General features: G+C 38.9%; 1 protein-coding gene across 4 annotated transcripts in view; it reads right to left on the bottom strand.

Moving 5' to 3' along the window:
- The window catches only part of fnbp1l (formin binding protein 1-like), a 42,896-nt gene that overhangs the window by 7,066 nt on the left and 15,629 nt on the right, over positions 1-20,201 (bottom strand). For 3 of the 4 annotated variants that reach the window (XM_061684752.1, XM_061684754.1, XM_061684753.1), the window contains exons 2-9: positions 9,405-9,520; positions 7,782-7,832; positions 7,041-7,188; positions 6,209-6,271; positions 5,191-5,295; positions 3,096-3,224; positions 493-639; positions 95-316 (exon numbers count right to left, since the gene is read on the bottom strand). In XM_061684752.1, coding sequence (XP_061540736.1) covers positions 95-316; positions 493-639; positions 3,096-3,224; positions 5,191-5,295; positions 6,209-6,271; positions 7,041-7,188; positions 7,782-7,832; positions 9,405-9,520 — 981 coding nt within the window. The remainder of the gene's footprint in view (positions 1-94; positions 317-492; positions 640-3,095; positions 3,225-5,190; positions 5,296-6,208; positions 6,272-7,040; positions 7,189-7,781; positions 7,833-9,404; positions 9,521-20,201) is intronic. The other variant, XM_061684755.1, reaches the window with a different exon arrangement.

Raw genomic sequence — 20,201 nt, 5'->3', positions numbered from 1 at the left:
GTTCTCAATTTTTTGGGTGTGCGCCAGATGCATGTTGCTGCTTTACGACATGAATACAAGAACTGATTCACTACGACAGTGACAATCCATGTACCTTTGGTTTCTTCCCGAAGAGCCAGAGTTTGTTCTTGGTTTTGCTCATTGCGTGTTTTGGGTCCGGTCTTGGAGCCGGGGCCCCGTCTCGCTCTCCTTTGGGCGTATTGCTGATGGCCCCATCTGACCCTGTTCGACTTAGATTCTGACTGAAGTCTTCAAAGGGGAAATCGCCTGGAGGGTCAAAGCCAGACTTAAATGACTCCACAACAATGCCAGAATCCTGGAGGAAGGAGAAACATAATTGCATTTGTGAGAAAAAAAAAAATACTAAAACTGAATCATATAAAAGTAGGAGATTCTTGTCATCATCTTTCTTTTAACATCCATACAGTAGAGCTTGTGAGATTGTTTTATTTATTTCACAATTTCCTTTGCTTCCATTAAACTCTTACACACCCTTCTCTCATCAACAGCTTTGGCTGCTGAAACCATCCCTTCTAAACACTTAGAAATAATAGGAATGACTCTTCGTTCTGCTTCTGCGAAGTTTCGGTACGTCTCCCCAAGCTTCACTGTTCGACGCTGATCCATATCTTGCAGATTCTGGAAGACAAGCACAGGCAGGCATGTCAACGCAACAACCCTGAAGAATAGTTTATTTGCCGCTATAGAAAATATTAAAACTGATCTACACAAGTCACGGTTTGTGAAGATACAAACTGTCACTATAAAGCGGGGGTGTCCATTTGCGGCCCACCATCCATTTTAGAGCGGCTAAACTAATAATAACATTTGACACGGCCCGCAACGTTTTTGGGGGGAAAAAAAGAGAGAAAAAAAGAAAGGGGTAGCATCCAAACTGTTGGTGTCAAAAGTGAAGGTGTTGCAACACCCACATCCCCGATGGGTGCAACTCCCCTAAAAACATAAAGATAATTCAGTGTCAAAAGCAAAAATGGTTTCCTTCACTTTCTACTGTTTGGCAAGATCCAATTTTTGAATATATCCCAAAGTAACTGCTTTCAAACATTTTCAGCTAACTACAGTTTGCTCTTGTTTTGGTTCTGAATGGGTAGATGTGATTCGGCTGTCACCCAATGCTGGGGCGGCACTATTCTCGTGGATACAGGGCAGCGGCCCACCCCAAAATTCTGAAAAATCTTAACCTCTTTGCCTGTGACCTTTAACAGACTGCTGTGATGCAGCGGTTTTTTTTTTTTAAAATAACTGTAATATACAGTTTAATTGCTTGATGGACTGGTTTTAGTGTATTTAATAAATTAGGTCGAATAATGTCAAAGTGGCCCTTGTACCCGTAGATTTCTCTGTATTTGGCCCTTTTAAACCAAATTTTAACACCCCTTCTTTTCAGAATAGTCAACTTCTCCATATTGAAGAAAGATACAATTTTTGGCCCATGTTGCAAACTCACTAACTGTTACTAAAACAAAAAATGTGAACACGAAACTAATAAAACAGTAACCTGTATGCTATATTTAAAAAAAATATATATATATCTCTACGGCTGACAGAGCAGTGGGCGACTCTCAATCCATAGTACACTGTGCACTCGTCATCTCCAGACTGTTTCAGCATCTTTTCGACCGTGGTTGTGTTTCCAACTGGTGGAAGGAGTTCTTTATAATCCCCATCACCCAAAAGGCACATGGTAGCTATGGACACTAACGAGTTCAGGTAATGTATGTGGACATCACATCAGTATACGGTGCAAATCCATGGAGAGAGTTGTGTGTGATTGAATGTCACAGTATGCTGTCTAATCAACTGGATCCTCTCCAGTTTGTCTACAGGACAAAATGAGGTGTAGAGTACACAAGCTCTTTGAAACACAGTTTTAAATAACATGGACCCTGCACAACCACACACTGATTTTATTTATGGACCTCTCATCTGACAGTCTGCTCCTCTGTCTCGTGAACCTACAGATCCACCCACCTTTGATTTTTATGAATGAAGGACTTTCTAATGGAGAGACCAGAGCAGGTGTTTATAAACGGTTCTCCATCCAGTAAACTAGTTTTAAACACAGGGCTCTGACAAGGGCTCTTAGCAGGGAGGTAATGAGCTTTTTTTCAATATGTTGATGACATGGCACTGGTGACCCACATGGACAATATGGAGGCTTTCACCCACTACCAACAGGTCTTGGATCACCTGGTCACAACATTCAGTGAAAAATCACTTGAACTAAATAGTTCAGAAGACAAAAGAGTTGTGCTGTGCGAGCAGAGACAGAGCAACAATTACAGTACATCTGAGCTTTTTCAACCTTTGTTGAAAAAGGGACAGCAATTTGAACAGGTGGAATGTTTTAAGTGTCTGGGGACACAGGTGGATGGCAGCCTGTCTTTCCAAACACAGTGACACAATTTACAATAAAGCACCCCAGTGCCTCCATCTTCTCAGGAAGCTGAGAATTCATTTATTATGATTATTAATGTCATTAAAAAGATTTTGATGATGGGTTTACTACTCACTCCAAGAATTAATTCTTACAGTCAATATCACATCCTGGTACAACTTCCTCCCGAGCAAAATCTCACACATCACAGAGCAAGCTGGTAAAATGACGTGTTCACCAAACTCCACTGTAACATCTGTATGAGCTAAGCGCTCAGTTATGAGGAAAGCCACCTTGATCACAGAGGAACGCTCTCATCCACTCCATCATTCAATTTCCTCCCATCAGGAGGTACAAAGTCCCGCGGGTCAGAAAAACAACCCATTAAAAAAATAAAAAATAAAAAAATAATTCCGACTGCAACCACAGCCTTAACAGTAGAGGAATTTCAAATTCAGTGACCTGATAATGGTTTTCTGCTGGTCTTTTTATTTTAATTACCAATGTGTGTGGTTTATTTTTTCTTTCATTTAGTGTACTTCTTTTTCTTCTGTACTATAGTTTAAAATAATTTTCTGTCATAAAGTTTTCATCTAGCTAGCATTAATAGCCCCTGGTGGGATATAATAAATAAAAAAGTGGAACAGTCACTATACCTCTCAATCCTTGTCATAAACAGAAGGTGAAACATGTTTACCTTAAAGATGTGTGGTATGGAGTTGTTGAAATGTTTCCACTGCTCCGCATTGAAGTTTTGTAGCTGGGCAGCATACTCGTTTTTACTCTCATCCGCCATGTGAGTCCGCAGGTAATACTGGGCTTTGGCCTGAACAGTCAGTCATACAGAGCAAAGCTCAATCACCAAATGTAGACTATAAGATACAACATTAACATCAAATCAATGTCCAAAGATAATGTTCACTAAAGCGAGGTGCACACATGCTGATAATCAGGCCACATTTCAGCATTTTAACCCCCTTCCGATCAAGTCCAGATTGTCTAATGTCCCTAAAAGATTCCTCTAGGCTATTAGCCTATGGTGTGTTGAGTGTTTTTGTTCTACCCAAACTGCTTGGAAAATGGTCAGGGTCAGAAATCGTAAATGTTAAACATGTTCATTATTTACGATCACAAAGCCCTTTGTAGGACGACATAGTTGTAACGTGAAATCCAATGATAATCAACGAATCCCTCTGAAGCTTGCACTGTTGCACAAATAGAGGGTTTTCTCCGGGTACTCCGGTTTCCTCCCACATCCCAAAAACATGCGTGGTAGGTTGAATGAAGACTCTAAACTGCCCATAGGTGTGAATGTGAGTGCGAATGGTTGTTTGTTTATATGTGTCCTGCGATTGGCTGGCGACCAGTTCAGGGTGTACCCCGCCTCTCACCCGAAGATAAGCTCCAGCACATCGAAAAATACACAGCGTTTGAGCCACGTGTAGACTGAGCAACAGAATGTCTGCGGACACTTTAGCATAGTGTTCGGTAAGGCAGATGTTGTGCTGCATTATGGGATTTGTTGTCTGTCATTGGCGCTTCACATTGGACCATTAAAAAATGTATTGTGGCATGTGAGGAAATCAGAAGAGGTGGCATTTCCCAGCATGCCTTACTGTAGTTACAATTATCACATTTGGCTGTTATCATGTCTATCTTTGTGTTCTTTTTTTACGACTGGGAAATAAAATCGGCTTAGTCCGTTAAGTCGATCCCAAAAATTGGCCGATGCAAAAATTGCTGCCTCAAAGCAAAAGAAAATATAATTAAAAGCATATTTACGATTGTTTGGTGAATGTCCTTGTTTCCGCAAAGACATTTGTGGCAGACGCACGCAACATCATTACCTCCCAAACATGGCCGCCACGTAGACACGTCTACAGCCGCAGTCATTAATGTACTTGCAGATGAACGTATCGTCATGACCTACCCAACATGGCCGCCACGTAGGCACGATCAATAAACGCGGAAGTGGTCTCCCTTGGGATAGAACATTCACACAATGTGGTCTGGACGGGCTTTGCATAGTAAGGTTTTTTGTTGTTGTTGCTTTGTTTTGTTTTTACTTATTAGCCAATGTAATATACCCTACAATCGGCAATTATAACTTCGAACATACTGTAACCCTCCAATCGCAAGTTAGAATGTACTGTTGTCTCCTGTTTGTCTGCAGTCAATGACGCATATGTATATACATATGTACAGATAATAAGTCATAAGACACTACAGTACTTCAATTGATTTAATTCAACTCACAGCCAGCACAACGCATTGATATCATACACTCACTACCAACGCATCCAGTTAAAGGCTAGAAGTCCATCCCTCATAAATGAGAATTTTTTTTGTGTGCAATTACTCTGTTACTGGACTAAATAGCTATCGGATAATCGATTCTAAAAACATTTGACAGTGACAGCCCTAGTTATTTTGTACAGACATGGTGTAATAGTCAAAGTGGTGTTGTATCTAGTCCATTAAAGTGTATTTAAATTATTGGAATCGTACTAAATGAGACTATAAGATGTTAACAATCGGTAGGTGTGTACCCTGGTTTAGAGTGATAAATCGTGGGTCAGTCAGTAGGCAGTGTCTTTAACTTAAATAAAACGTGATTATTTGAATGTAAACAACAAAGGAATAAAACTACTGAATATTTAATGTCAGTAGACAGTATTATTAATATTGATTGAAAGGTCAACATATACAAATTCACACGGGTAAAAATGGAGGCAGAAGGGAATCACACTGACACAGTTTGATTCATGTTCTTTTTGTTTGAAGATTGTTACCTTCTCAACTTCAGATTTTGTGGCATTGATGTCATTGTCTAACCTCTCGTAGGTTATTTGGGATTTCTCTGCTTCCTTGCATTCTCTCTCAAACTTCTTTTTACTCTGTGATTTAAAAAGAAACAAACACAATAAAAAGCAAAGAGCAATACATTATCCGCGTCAAGAGGCTGTTAAATGTATGTATGCATGTAAAATGTCTTTACTTCCTCTCTTTTTAAAACAGTTCTGTCTATAAAAACACTAACACTTGTGACTCAAGATTAAAAGAGCCACAGAAAAAAGAAAGTGTCATGAATCAGACGGAGATAGTTTACTCCATGACAGGCCATCTGGGTCACATTACTAGTGAAGGAAACACAGTGAATAGCTGAGACATTACTATCAGGTCACTTGACGGTCACCATTAAGTTAGAGACCACACACACAAACAGACTTTGACTGGTGTCAGAGCCCAGTTTCTGAATTATCTAATAATTTACAATTAGCATTTGAAGTCCATAGTGTTCACGAGATTGTGTAATGATTGGGCATATTGCTTCATACTGTACTAACTAGGTAAATAAATTTTTTTTAAAAATGACCTCAGAAACGAGCACATGGAATCTCTCCGGGGGATTTTGGAAGCCAAAAGGAAGGTTGACTAGGGCCAAATGTGGCACATGCGCCTTACTTAGGGAGGGGCTGGTGTACATTTGGGCCTGTGTGTTGCTGTCTTTATCCCCAATGAGAGGGGTGTGGAAAAGCTGTGTTTTGATCCTCATTAAATAAAATAAATAAAAAGCATTTCTTTTATAGGATAGTCCACAATAACATAAGACGCAGAGAGATAAAATCGTCTAAAATCTTACATCTATGTATTAAATTGTTGAAAATCCCTCTGGATTTAGAAACAATAACTATATTAATTAGAAACATCAGGGGGAAATTAATAACTATATGTCCTAGAGTTACCTTTTAAGCATTTCTCATGCAAAAAAAGAGTATCCCCCCTCCTTATTCTTCTCTCCTTACTTACGTTGTCCATCTGTTTCCAGCAATGATCCAAATACTGCTGGGCCTTCCTGCCCTCCTGCAGATGCTGCACACACACACAGACACACACAAACATAGACAAAACACACACCAAAACATTTATAAAGAAAAAAAAGAAACACGTAACATAGACTGTATATGAAAACATTGATATGCACAACAGGGAACAGCTGCAGGAAAGAAAAAAGTGCTACATCCACAATTTAACAATGATTCATTTACTGGCCTAATAACATTACATGGCTGAGTGACCTTACATATCGAGTGATATTAACAAATGTATGAGGGACACCAAAAAGCAATTGTTGAGTAATATGTTATGCTCAGATTCGCATATTTAATCACTTCAGACAATGAGAAGAAAAAGGTGACATGGAAGTGCAACAGGGCAGCACTGCAGTGTATTTATCTAGGAATAGGTATGCATATTATTCCTCCAGCTGACAACTTTGCAAAAAAACATGTCTGCGTCCTTTTTTGGGTCCGATCCCTACGTTTGGAAAGTGGCTTAAGTATTCCACTGAGAGAAGGGAATGTTCTTCCAAAGAATGTGAAGAGTTTATAGCAGCAGCAGATGATGGAGGAGAGAAAGGCAGATGTTTAACATCATGCTCAACATATGTATCCTCTTGTGTAAGTCCAAACAGAAAGCAAATGTGAGGCACGACAAAGAGGTAGGAACACATGAAAAACATCAACATGACATCAATCAACATTTTTCTTGGCATTTGGGGACTTCAACACTTAACCTAAACATGTTGCTTTGTTGTTGTTGTGTGGCGTACAGCATGATCTTGTTGGTGTACGGTACTCACATGTTTCCGTTCTGCTTTGAGGTCCTGGCTATACTTCATCACTGTTCCATAAACCTTATGGCCTATCTCCTCTGCCACCACCTCCCTCTGACCAGCATAGTCGTTCAGCTCGTTCAGTATGCCGTAAAATGACAGACAGGAGGTAAACCTGCAAAACAGGCACATGTTTGCATGGGATGAACATACTTTATCTGTGATTGTTTGTAGGATTCATCTGGAGTCATGTGGGAATAGGATTCAACAGAGTCTAACTTACACATATATTATTCATTATATAATATGAACATAAATATACTTGCCTAGTTTACTCTTTACAGTGAATGCATTCAGTTGAAATCTGTTTTCACACAGTTCACCTTGTGCATTCTATTCACTCAATGAGCTTGTAAATTTACAGAATTCAGGTAAAATACTGAAATACTGAATGTGACTGCCTAATTTTTTTTCTATATACAGAATATTTCAATTTGAATGCCACAATTGCTATTTTAAAAAAAATAGCTTCCCACTACAACTCCAGCTTCTACAGTTTGTGACCTCCACAAAATCAAACATGGAGTTCTCGCAATGTGTCTGTGACCAGGTAGTTTTCCATATGAAAACCGTGACTAGCGCAAACAATTCAAATCAAATCAATTCCTACCACTACATTTATGTCAGTCCATCTTAATGAGCACACTTACTGAATTGTGGCATTCGTTTCTTACTACAGCAAAAATCATATTTGTTGAGCAGACTCACCTCGGTTCCTCATCTTTGGAGCGTTTTGGACAGTATTTCTTTACCAGGTTCCTGACGCAGAAGAGAGATATAATGAGGTTGACGTTATTTTTTAATCATAATTATAACTGTTGTTTTTTGGGTAGCAGTGCCTGTTAAGGAAATGAAACTACCCATGAAAGTTCGGTTGCTTGCAAATTCAAGTGTGCCACTATTTTAGGATTTACATTCAATCATAGAAATACGAACAAAACAAAACACACAAACAAACAGTAACGTGAACAGGGGAAATTAATGAAGTGATTGTAAAACCTGCGAACTCCTGCCATTCAAATGTCTTTGGGGAATGTACAGTAGCTGGCTTTATATATAATGTCTCTAAGACATCCATCAATCCATTTTCCATACCGCTTATCCTCACTATGGGGAGCGGACGTGCTAGAGCCTATCCCAGCTATCTTTGGGCGAGAGGCGGGGTACACCCTGAATTGGTCGCCAGTCAATCGTAGGGCACATATTGACAAACAACCACTCGCACTCACATTCACACCTACGGGCAATTTAGAGTCCTCAATTAACCTACCACGTATGTTTTTGGGATGTGGGAGGAAGCTGGAGTGCCTGGAGAAAACCCACCCAGGCCAGATTTCAACCCGGGTCCTCAGACCTGTGAGCCAGATGTGCTAACCAGTCGGCCACCGACCCGCCACAGATATACTGTAATTTATCGTGTATAATGCACAATTACCCCCCCTACCCCCATAAATTATCAAAAGTCAATAGTGCGCATTATACATAGGTGTAGGTGCCAATGGGAAAAAAACTTTCACATTTTATAAATGTATGCCCCCATCTAGTGGTTATGAAAAAGCTGTACACTTTCATTCCAAAATGCCATTGCCACCTAGATGTTATGAGCAAGGTGTACACTTTCATTCTAATATGCCACCGCCACCTACTGGGTATAAAAAAGGTGTAGACTACGCTTTCATTCCAATATGACAAGGGTATGTATGACTGCTTATATGTACAGTTGTGCTCATAAGTTTACATACCCTGGCAGAATTTTGTGATTTGTGTGTGTGTTTGTTTGTTTGTTTGTTTGTTTGTTTGTTTTTTTAAAATATGACTGAACAACAACCATCATTCATTTCTTTATGGTTATGTTTTGTTTAATGATAATGCTTTTCTGAAATGCTTGACCGTTTAATTTGAATCCCATTAAAATACAATTAAATGTGGTTCGCCTGATCCTTCATGTTTTCTTTAAAGAATTGTACCCATCTTACAAATTCTGCCTGGGTAATCAAACATATGAGCACAACTGTGTGTTTTCTAATTTACTAAATAAAAGTAGAGCTGTGAATTTCAAAATAAGAGCAGTACATTTAAAAAAAACTATTACGTGTTCAAATAAAGTGCTTAACTTCAGAATTAGTTATTAACAAAATACAGATATTTCATGTTTTGATCATATGTGTAGAAGAAAAATCATGCATTGTATAAATGCATTATACATAGGTAGAAGGGTTTTCCAGAATTTGGAATGCAACTTTGGGGGTGCGTATTATACGTGGGTGCGCATTATACACGAGAAATTACAGTACATTGTCTGCAAAATGTTGTGTTTGTGTATTTTCGTACCTTAGCTGCTTGGCATAATTTTGCTCAATTTCCAACCTTTCCTTGACAAACTTTGCATAACGCTCCAGGAAGTCAATCCCCCATTGAGTATGTTTGTCCAGATTATCGAACTGGTCCTGATGACAGATACAAGATATGAACAGGAACAAATATTAATGCCAATATTATAGTGGTGAAACAAATTTGTAATAATTTTACCAGAATATAACATATTTCATATCACTGGTTGTAATAAGGATAATTGTGGCTTTGTCTTTTGCAGTGACCATGAATCCTGTCTAATATACTGTAGATGGACCTTCCCAGATAACTGTAACGGTGTTTGTGCCACAGTTAAAAATGTGTTTGCATACGTTTACCGACAGACATTGACAACTGGCTGTAAGCATTCACTGTCTTCTGACCATGTCTGTATTGCAAATGCACCTGGCGTCCCATAACTGAACAACTGAAGGAGTTGATAACTGTCAGGGTAGCTGACATTACATCACAACATGTTCCACTTGTGGAAGCCACTGTTACATGAGTAAGCTTTTTTTTTTTTTTTTTTTTTAAATGATGACACAACATGATATGCTTCTGTGCTTTGCCAAAGAAACAACAATAAAATTGAGCCCAAATTCAAAACTCTGTGGACAATTCAAGTTCCTATGTTGGCATCATGTAAGCAATGTATATTGTTGTGCTTGTAGTAATTTATCTGTCGATAACTTGTGTTGCATGATTGATGGCTCGACACTTTCCTTTTGTGATGGTCAAATGTAGTTTTTTTTTCAGTACACAAGAGTGCCATGAAAAAGTATTGTCCCCCTTCTCAAATTTTTATATTTTTGCATAGTTTCCCCACTTTGTTTAAGATCATCAAACACATGTAAATATCAGACAAATATAACCCAAGTGAACTTAAAATGAAATGAATGGTGATTTCATTTATTAAGGAAAAACAAATATTCAAAGTTACCTCACCCTGTATGGAAAAGTAATTACCCCCTTGTTAAATCATGAATTATTTGTGGATAATCACAACTTTTGGTTAATTTTCACTGATCACACCCAAGCCTGATTACCTCCAGACCTGTTGATTTAAGAAATCACTTAAACAGAACCTGTCTGACAAAATCAACTTGGACAAAAGATCTACAAATGTTTCAACGAAAAAACATGATCCAAACAAATTCAAGAACAGTCAAGAAATAAAGTAATTGACATCTATCAGTCTGGAAAGGGTTGCAAAGCCATTTATAAAGCTTGAGAATTCCAGTGAACCATAGGGAGCACAATTAACCTCAAATGGAGACATTATGAAAGAGTCGTGGAAAACCTTACCAGGAGTGGCTGGCATATAGAGTTTACCCCAAGAGAACAGCAATGACTCATCAACTCAGGACAATTTCTAAAGAACTGCAGGCCTCCCTTGCCTCAGTTAGTCAGTGTTCATGTCACAACAATAAGGAAGAGACTGGGCAAAATTGGCATCCATGGCAGAGTTCCAAGGTGAAAACCACTGCTGACCAAAAAGAACATAAAGGCTCACCTTGCTTTTGCAAACAAAACAAACACAAAAAAAACATTCCCCATGTCCTTTGGGGAAAATATTATATGGACTGACAAGATGAAAATTGAGCTTTTTGCAAGGTGTGTGTCTTGTTACAACTGACCTGGACAACTTGCTGTGATTGATGGAACAATAAATTCTGCTCTTTATCAGAAAATCATGAAGGAGAATGTTCAGCCATCAGTTCGTGACCTCAAGCTGAAGCGCATTTGAGTTCAAGTGATAACGAAACACACCAGTAAGTTACCAGTTGAAGGGCTTAAGAAAACAAAATGAAGGTTTTGGAGTGGGCTAGTCAAAGTCCAGACTTGAATCCGACTGAAATGCGGTGGCATGACCTTAAAAAGTCAGTTCACGCTCGAAAACCCTCCATTTTTGCTGAATTAAACCAATTCTGCAAGGAAGAGTGAGCCAAAATATCTCCAAAGCGAAGAAACACAATCTCCTAATATTGTATGAAATATAATCGTTACTTACTTAGCTACCCGTTCACAGGCTCTGCCTCCAGTGTCAACACAACACAAATCAAGTGAAGTGGGAAAAAAACACCATAAAGGAAATACAAAGGGGGATTATTTGTTCATTCCTTTGTCAGTATTTTCCAAACACAGATAGCATGGGAATTCTGAATGATATTTAAGCCGTACTGCCTTTTTTCCAATTGTCATCTTATGGCTGGGGTGTTGAGCTCACTTTTGTCACGGGCCTCATTGAAGTTATGGTTTCTTTCAGCATGAAGAAAAATAGCAATTTCGAGAATTTTTTTCTGGCAAAATGAACAAAATAAATCAATTTGCCAAGAAACATGCTGTAGAAGAAACACTTTATTTGCTTAGTGGGCCAGATATTGATGGAGAGAGATGGGTCCTGGGCCTTGAGTTTGACACATGTGTCTTGTAGTGCATAAATTTAGATTGTGTAAATTGTGAGCTAGGGAGCAATTCTGGCATAATACCTACACATATATTATATAAATCCCTGATTGGGAATAGCGAATAGTGAAAAACTGTGAGCAATTGACGCCCCCCGAAATATTGTCTATATCAAACCAAAAATGAGCCACAAATTATGATCCCAAAACACTTGGACATCATTTCTAACTCATCTTACATTACCCTTAAAAATAAAGAGCTTACTGATAATTTACTTTAAAAAAAAAATTGCACCAAGTGTGTGTGCGTGCACCTGCTTGTGTACATGCGTTGAAGGCTCTCTCCGTAACTGACAAACACGGCTAAACTTAGCTTCCCCCTGACATGCAAAGATCTTAAAGAGTGAAGATGTATAATTTCAACACTCATTTGACACCATTTACTACTTTTCTATTAGACAGGGCTTTGGCGCCATCTTGTAGTAAGGGTTTTACAGAAAGAGCCTAAATGTAAGTAAATGGCTTAGGTTAGGTTCCACAGAAAATAAAACACAAATAGATGAAAAGCAAATAAGCAGGCACTTCACTGTACAGAAATAAACAGACAGAGAGAAGTGATTAACACTGACAAAAGGAAAAAGGAAATAACCCTGTCTGCAGGACATTGTACCAAAACAAACCAGTGTGGCTGCTTGGTCATTATCATAGACTCCTGCTGGTTGGGTTGGGTTGCATCAGCCTCTTATACCGTATGAATAAGTAATGGGGAATGAGCTCATACCTCAGTTTTGTGGCAAGCTAAGCACAGCCTGGCCCACAAGGAAATGACAACATACTCTATTTTGACTTCTTGGTTCTTAAGCATGCAAATGGAAAGGGAGCTAGCAAGGGTGACGTGCATCATGTCAACAACATAGGGTGTGTCTTGCTATCTCCTGCTTCCAGATCAACATTGCAGAAGTGACTTGGTGCTGTACTGTTATAATTAAGTATTTTGTTAATTAAGACTAGGGTGAACGAGTACCGATACCAGGCTTATTTCAAGGTATCGGATAATCGTGTAGGCAGCCGATACTAGCAGCCGATAGCTCATCGCCAGTAGTGGGTACTACCCCCGCAGTTTGACACTGCAGTGCAAATGGTGTGTCACTTCCTGCTTAGACAACAACAAATCCGCGCGTGCATGGCTGCATTTGTTGGTTTGGAAATAGGTGAACAAAGATGAGCACTATTCCGATGGCATTACAAATAACACCCGGACTCGCACAAGTGATTGGATTCACTAATTTACCACTCTCATTTGAGGACAATGTGGGATTCTGAGCCAAAGTATGAAGTTCCCTCTTGAGCAACAATTGTAAGGACTGTGTTGCCACGGGTACACAGGTTAAAAAACATCTTTGCAACTTGTTGTGTAACGCAATGGTGGTTCGCTTCACCACTGATATTTCAAGCAGCAGCGTGAGTCCAGTCTTATCAGCCAGACTCTGCGGTGGATCAATTATGATTTCCGACTTCATAGTGTACGTCATGCTGTATGTGTGTGCAAAAGTTTAGTGGATCACACACAGGACAAGTGATCGTAGTAAAGTTTGAAGAGATTCTCAACAAGCCGTTCATGTTGTGCTGCAAGGCAATGCAAGGAACATGATAATAGGTATGGATGAGGCAGAGCTTCCCTGACTGGCTGTGAATGAAGGCTTGTTTGCTCAAAAATCTGAATCAGATGCTGTGGCCATATGCTGCATTCCAGAAAAGTGACAAAAATATCTAACCAGACATCACGAGTTGCTTCAATCTGACATTACTTGACAATTGCGACCCCCATGGAGACAGACTGTGAAGGGTAAAACATAATTTATTAGATAATAAATATATATTTATCTATTTATCTCTTTATTTGGTTATTCGACATAACTTCACAAAACACAATGTGATTTGTAGTAACTGTGTGAGGATACAGTATTCCACTCTGCCTGCAATTATTTGGTGAAATGTATGAAATGCTTATAAAATGGGACTTTCCTTCACTTATATAAATAATGCAAATTCCGATTTTTATATAGGGCTATATACCTTACAAAAATATGTATTTGGCAGTGTAGGAACAAAACAAAAAACGAATTATTGCGATCAGGGTTACATTTGCCTGGAACGCTTTGAGGTCACAAGTGGTACAAGCTGAGTGGGCAAAATCCGACTCCCCACTTTTCTGGAATGCAGCAAAAATAGGACTTGAATAAAACACAGGGAGGGTTAACAGTTGAACCCATTTTATTTGGTACTTTAATTTAAACAAATATGAATACTCAGAGAGTTGCTAGTTTAATTTTGCACTTTTGTTAATTTATTACAAATTAATCCTTAACTCTGAGAGCGTTGTTTGGATTTTATTTCGGACTTTAACTCTTTATTGCCGAGTAACTGTTCTTCCGTTTATCAGAAAAAACATTTCAAAATTATCTCTAATTGTGTTATTTAAAATGTTATGTATCAAAAGTACTAGAAGTATCGGTACTTGGTATCGGTGAAGACTCGAGTTGAGTGCTCGTACTGGTATCGGTCAGAAAAAAAGTGGTACCAAACATCCCTAATTGAAACCCTGGCTTGAAAAAAACATGCAACATTAAAATACCCCCAACATTTAAAAAGTAGAAATCTAATTAGTTACAGTTGCATAGTCAAACAATTATACAAGTACTATCCAAGTGGCTGTCTTATTCTCCAGTATTATCTCAAATTAATTATACTTGCTATTAAAAACTACACAAAGCCACAACTATAATTTTATATACTTATATCTCCGAGTGTGAGCATACATTTCACATACCATTAGCATTAGGTAAGCTGATGATACAGTATCCCATGTGAATGTTCCACTTTAGAACCACAGCCTACTTTACAACCAATCAAACAGCTACTGTATGTAGCCATAAACCAAGCAGATTAGCGTACCAGACATCCTGCGTACATTCCATGGGACGAGGCAACGTTAATTGCCACAGAATATGTTGGTGGGACAAAAGAATAATTACGCACTGTTGCATTCCAGGGCAGACGCACAGAAAGAGCTTGTCTTCTTCCATTCCATTCTTGCGAAAGCGCCTATGTTCTGGTTGTTTCTGAGGACCAGCGATAGCCATGATAAACATATACACAATCAAAAACAGCACGCACGTGCGCACACACATGCACTCTCACACACACACACACACACACACACACACACACTATGACAGAGCCTGAAGGTCTTAACAGTGATGTCAGTATTTCAGACAAGTCGACATGTGCCACCCAGCTCCTGTTGTGTGTTTTGTGTATCAGGGGGTTGAAGCATTATAGGAGCATTGGCTTAATTGAAAACTCTAAATTGCCCAAAGGTGTGAAGGTGGGTGCAAACAGTTGTTTGTTTATACGTGCCCTGCGACTAGGCCCTGCCTCTCGCCCAGAGTCAGCTGGGATAGGCTCCAGCACCCCCGCAACACAAGTGAGAATAAGCGGCATGGAAAATGGATGGATTTTAAAACAAGGCTAGAGACAACCATACCTTGATTTTTTTTTTGCTTAGGGCTTTATAATTATTCTAATATTTTGTTAATTTTGCGATGCATGTACTGTATACAATTGGGATGAATACATTTCAAAGGGCAGATGTACTTTTTATTTTGTCATAGTAAAGTTATAGTGTGAAAGTATATAATCATTTTTAATAGAATTGAACAAATATGTAATAAAGATGCACATTAGTATTAAAATTATGAATCAACTGTTTGTTATTCATTTCTGTGGGTGAGCTGTCAATTAAGTAAGTGAGTGAGCAGGGAGAATGAGAGGACTATGTTTGAGTGAGTGAATCAACCTCTTAGTTCAGCAATAGCTGTGTCTTTATGCTCTCAACAATATCAAGACAATCCTGTGTTTAATTCAACACCCAAGACCTGTAGTGGGGAAAAGAACTGGTTTAAATAAGGGGAAAAAATAAAATAAATCAACTTTTGGCCACTTCCGTAGCAAACAGCATGTACCTTGCACCTCTCAACTCCAGCACTTGGCTACTTGTCTAAATTTAAAAGCAATGCTGTTCAATTTCAGGAAATAATGTGCAATTGAACCGCAGTTTACAAAGTCAATACATTTCGTGACTCTTGTTCGCAAACCAAAGTGTTCAGAAACCTAGGTAATGTTTCCCATTGAAATGAATAAAAATACTAATCATTCGCTCCAGCCGAAGAATGAAATAAAATTACAAAAACATTATATATTAGGGCTGCATGATGTTTGAAAAAAATGCCATTGTGATTTTTTTAAACCTGCGATATATATTGCGATGTGAACTAATACAGGATCAGTGTTGGGAAAGTTCATTTTCTACACAAACTAGTTCAAAGTTCAGTTCATTTCCCCATTGTTGAGTAGCCAGCTGCAGCTTTCGCCCTACAATCTCCACAAAAAAATAAAATAAAAATTCAAAAAAATAAAAAGTGAGGAAAAACAAAAACACGACTTTTGTCCTTAATGTGCAAACAAAAACGCTAAGCAGTATGACAGGAACAATAGTGAAAGGACATTGATAACTTTGCATTCCTTGCAGCTCTGGCTGACTATATTAACAAAATAAATTACCTATACTTATATTACAAAACAGGCGGAACACTTTAATATTACAATTGATCCACTGTATTTTACAAGACTAACATTTCAGCAGACCCTGCAATGTGACAAAGATGCATTATTTATTGTAAATATAATTTTTTGAGCAATTAAGTACACAAGTATATACAGTAAATGAACAGGTCATTTAAATAGACACATTCCTCCATCTTGTGATCGGATCGCTTATCGGTTCCAAAAATCATGATCGTGTAAAGCCTAATATACACAGTGAGTACGGAAAGTATTCAGACCCCCTTAAATTTTTCACTCTTTGTTATATTGTAGCCATTTGCTAAAATCATTACGTTAATTTTTTTCCCCTCATTAATGTACAACCCCCATTCCAATGAAGTTGGGACGTTGTGATAAACAAATAAAAACAGAATACAATGATTTGAAAATCATGTTCAACCTGTATTTAATTGAATACACAACAAAGACAATATATATAATGTTCAAACTGATAAACTTGATTGTTTTTAGAAAATAATCATTAACTTAGAATTGTATGGCTGCAACACGTTCTAAGAAAGTTGGGACAGGGTCATGTTTGCCACTGTGTTACCTTTTCTTTTAACAACATTCAATAAACATTTGGGAACTGAGGACACTAATTGTTGAAGCTTTGTAGGTGGAATTCTTTCCCATTCTTGCTTGATGTACTGCTTCAGCTGTTCAACAGTCCGGGGTCTCCGTTGTCGTATTTTACGCTTCATAATGCGCCACACGTTTTCAATGGGGGACAGGTCTGGACTGCAGGCAGGCCAGTCTAGTACCCGCACTCTTTTACTACGAAGCCACGCTGTTGTAACACGTGCAGAATGTGGTTTGGCATTGTCTTGCTGCAATAAACAGGGGCGGCCATGAAAAAGACGTTGCTTGGATCTCAGCACATGTTTCTCCAAAACCTGTATGCATCTTTCAGGATTAATGGTGCCTTCACAGATGTGTAAGTTACCCATGCCAATGGCACTAACACAGCCCCATACCATCACAGATGCTGGCTTTTGAACTTTGCATCCATAACAGTCCGGATGGTTCTTTTCCTCTTTGGCTCTGAAGACACGACGTCCACAATTTCCAAAAACAATTACAAATGTGGACTCGTCGGACCACAGAACACTTTTCCACTTTGCATCAGTCCATCTTAGATGAGCTCGGGCACAGAGAAGCCGGCGGCGTTTCTGGGTGTTGCTCATAAATGGCTTTTACTTTGCATAGTAGAGTTTCAAGTTGCACTTATGGATGTAGCGCTGAAATTTATTTACTGACATTGGTTTTCTGAAGTGTTCCTGAGCGGTTCCTGTGGTGATATCCTTCACAGATTGATGTCGGTTTTTGATGCAGTGCCGACTGAGGGATCGAAGGTCACGGGCATTCAATGTTGGTTTTCGACCAGAGAGCTGGGAGCAAAGTAACAAAGGCTACCATCAGTAACACACTACGCCACCATGGACTCAAATCCTGCAGTGCTAGATGTGTGCCCCTGCTTAAGCCAGTACATGTCCAGGCCCGTCTGAAGTTTGCTCGAGAGCATTTGGATGATCCAGAAGAGGAATAGGAGAATGTCATATGGTCAGATGAAACCAAAATATAACTTTTGGGTAAAAACTCAACTTGTCGTGTTTGGAGGAGAAAGAATGCTGAGTTGTATCCAAAGAACACCATACCAACTGTGAAGCATAGGGGTGGAAACATCATGCTTTGCTGCTGTTTTTCTGCAAAGGGACCAGGTCGACTAATCAGTGTAAAGGAAAGAATGAATGGGGCCATGTATCGTGAAATTTTGAGTGAAAACCTCCTTCCATCAGCAAGGGCTGAAAAAATTTTTTATTTATAAAATGTAGACTTCAACTGAAAAGAAAATGAACAACTTAAAACACCTTTTGCACCACACCTTCCGCAAGTCAACCCACAAATTCAGACATTTATGAAAAACAGCTGCCCCACCAGTGGATTATATATTACTTAAAGCCACTGTATGTAAGTATGAACTGGGACCAAATTGATTCAGACCGAGATTCGCCTACAACATATGCATCCAATGAGGCAACAGTCCCCATACCCGACAACTTTGTGTGAGTTAATCATGCATGAAACACATGAAAGACTTTCAATATTTGTGTGCCTTTTTCACAAACAATAACATGTCCACTTCTGTCCCAAAAGCTACATTCACTACCTGGAAAAGAGAACACACTAAGCTGGTCATCATGCGTCATGCTAGCTTTTCAGGTTTTATAGCAACCTGATACAACTGTTGTTATGCTACTGTCATGGTTTACATCGACAACCTGATAGACTTGTTTGTCTCAAGAAAGGCTCAGAAACGGACAGATAAGGTGCTACCTTGATGAATATAGCTAATAGTCAGCCAAGTTCCTGAATCCAACTCTCATAAAACTTTACAGTAAAAGCACTGCAGAAGGCAACAATGAAAAGACCGTGAAAGTAAAAATCACAGCTAACTACAGTGCTCAACATAAATGTGTTTGTCACATTTGAAAAAGTAAGCTTTTTATCAATTTCTAACTGCACATAAAAATATTTTTTTGAATTTGTAACTCTCCTATGGTCAAATTCTTATGATGTCAATGACAAATTTTACATTCACTTTCATTTGCGTGTGCAAATTTTTGCAACATTACAACATAAAATTATTAATTTTTAATACATTACGTTTCTGTGTGTCTACATTGATGGATGTTATTTACGATCAATGGCCCACGTTTGTGGGAATATTTTTATTACTTTAGTATGCCACACATGAATGAAACATCCTACTACACTTGAACGGAACGACGGTAAAAGTGATGAGAAATCTCCTTTTCATTATTTAAGTCAACTCATTAGCAAATTCCTGTTTTGAGTTATCGCCAAAGTTGTTTTTATTGTTAACTGTAGTTCCCATACATTGTGCAACTTGGGTAAAAGATGTGTGTTTAATGTGTTCTGATAGATGATCCTGCATTACAATATTTCTGCGTATGCATTGGCTGAGGATATTCTAAATTTGTTCGCAGAGTACAAACAAAAAGTACGAACATATTGATAAATCACAGATTTGTGCGTCAAACGTGCGTACACAGGCGGCACAGTGGACAACTGGTTAGCACATCTGCCTCACAGTTTTGAGGAGCAGGGTTCACCTGTGTGGAGTTTGCATGTTCTCCCTGTGCCTGCGTGAGTTTTCTCCAGGTACTCCGGTTTCCTCCCACATCCCAATATACCAATTCAGGGTGTACCCCGCCTCTCACCCAGAGTCAGCTGGAATAGACTCCAGCACGCCCGCGAACCCTAGTGAGGATAAGTAGTCCAAAAGATGAATGAATGAATGAATGTGCGTACACACGATTTAAGCACAAATCTATGCACGCTCACGGTTAGTAAATGAAGGCCAGTGCTCTCACACACAGGACAAAGGAGAGAAAGTTTTGCTAAATGGAGACGTCCAAAGAGCAAAAGTTCAGCAGTACCCTATCCCCGCAATGCACAGTGTTGATGGTGCACTGCTTCCCCCCTCCTGAGACGCTGGATGGTGAACGGGAATTTTCTCGAAGCCGTCTCTTTTTTAAAGATTTAAGACTAAAATACCCACTCTCTTTGTTTTTAGTGGTTGTCCTCAACATTAACCACAACATTCCTTGTGAATGTGTGTCTTAATTGAAACAGGATGTAATCATTACTGTCTGTTGCAAAATCCGCAGACCTGTGTCAT

Source organism: Phycodurus eques, chromosome 8 (genome assembly GCF_024500275.1).
Source record: "Phycodurus eques isolate BA_2022a chromosome 8, UOR_Pequ_1.1, whole genome shotgun sequence".
NCBI classification, from domain to species: Eukaryota; Metazoa; Chordata; class Actinopteri; order Syngnathiformes; family Syngnathidae; genus Phycodurus; species Phycodurus eques.
The sequence above is the reverse complement of the archived record's forward strand: the minus strand, read 5'-3'. Positions and strand labels throughout refer to the sequence as shown.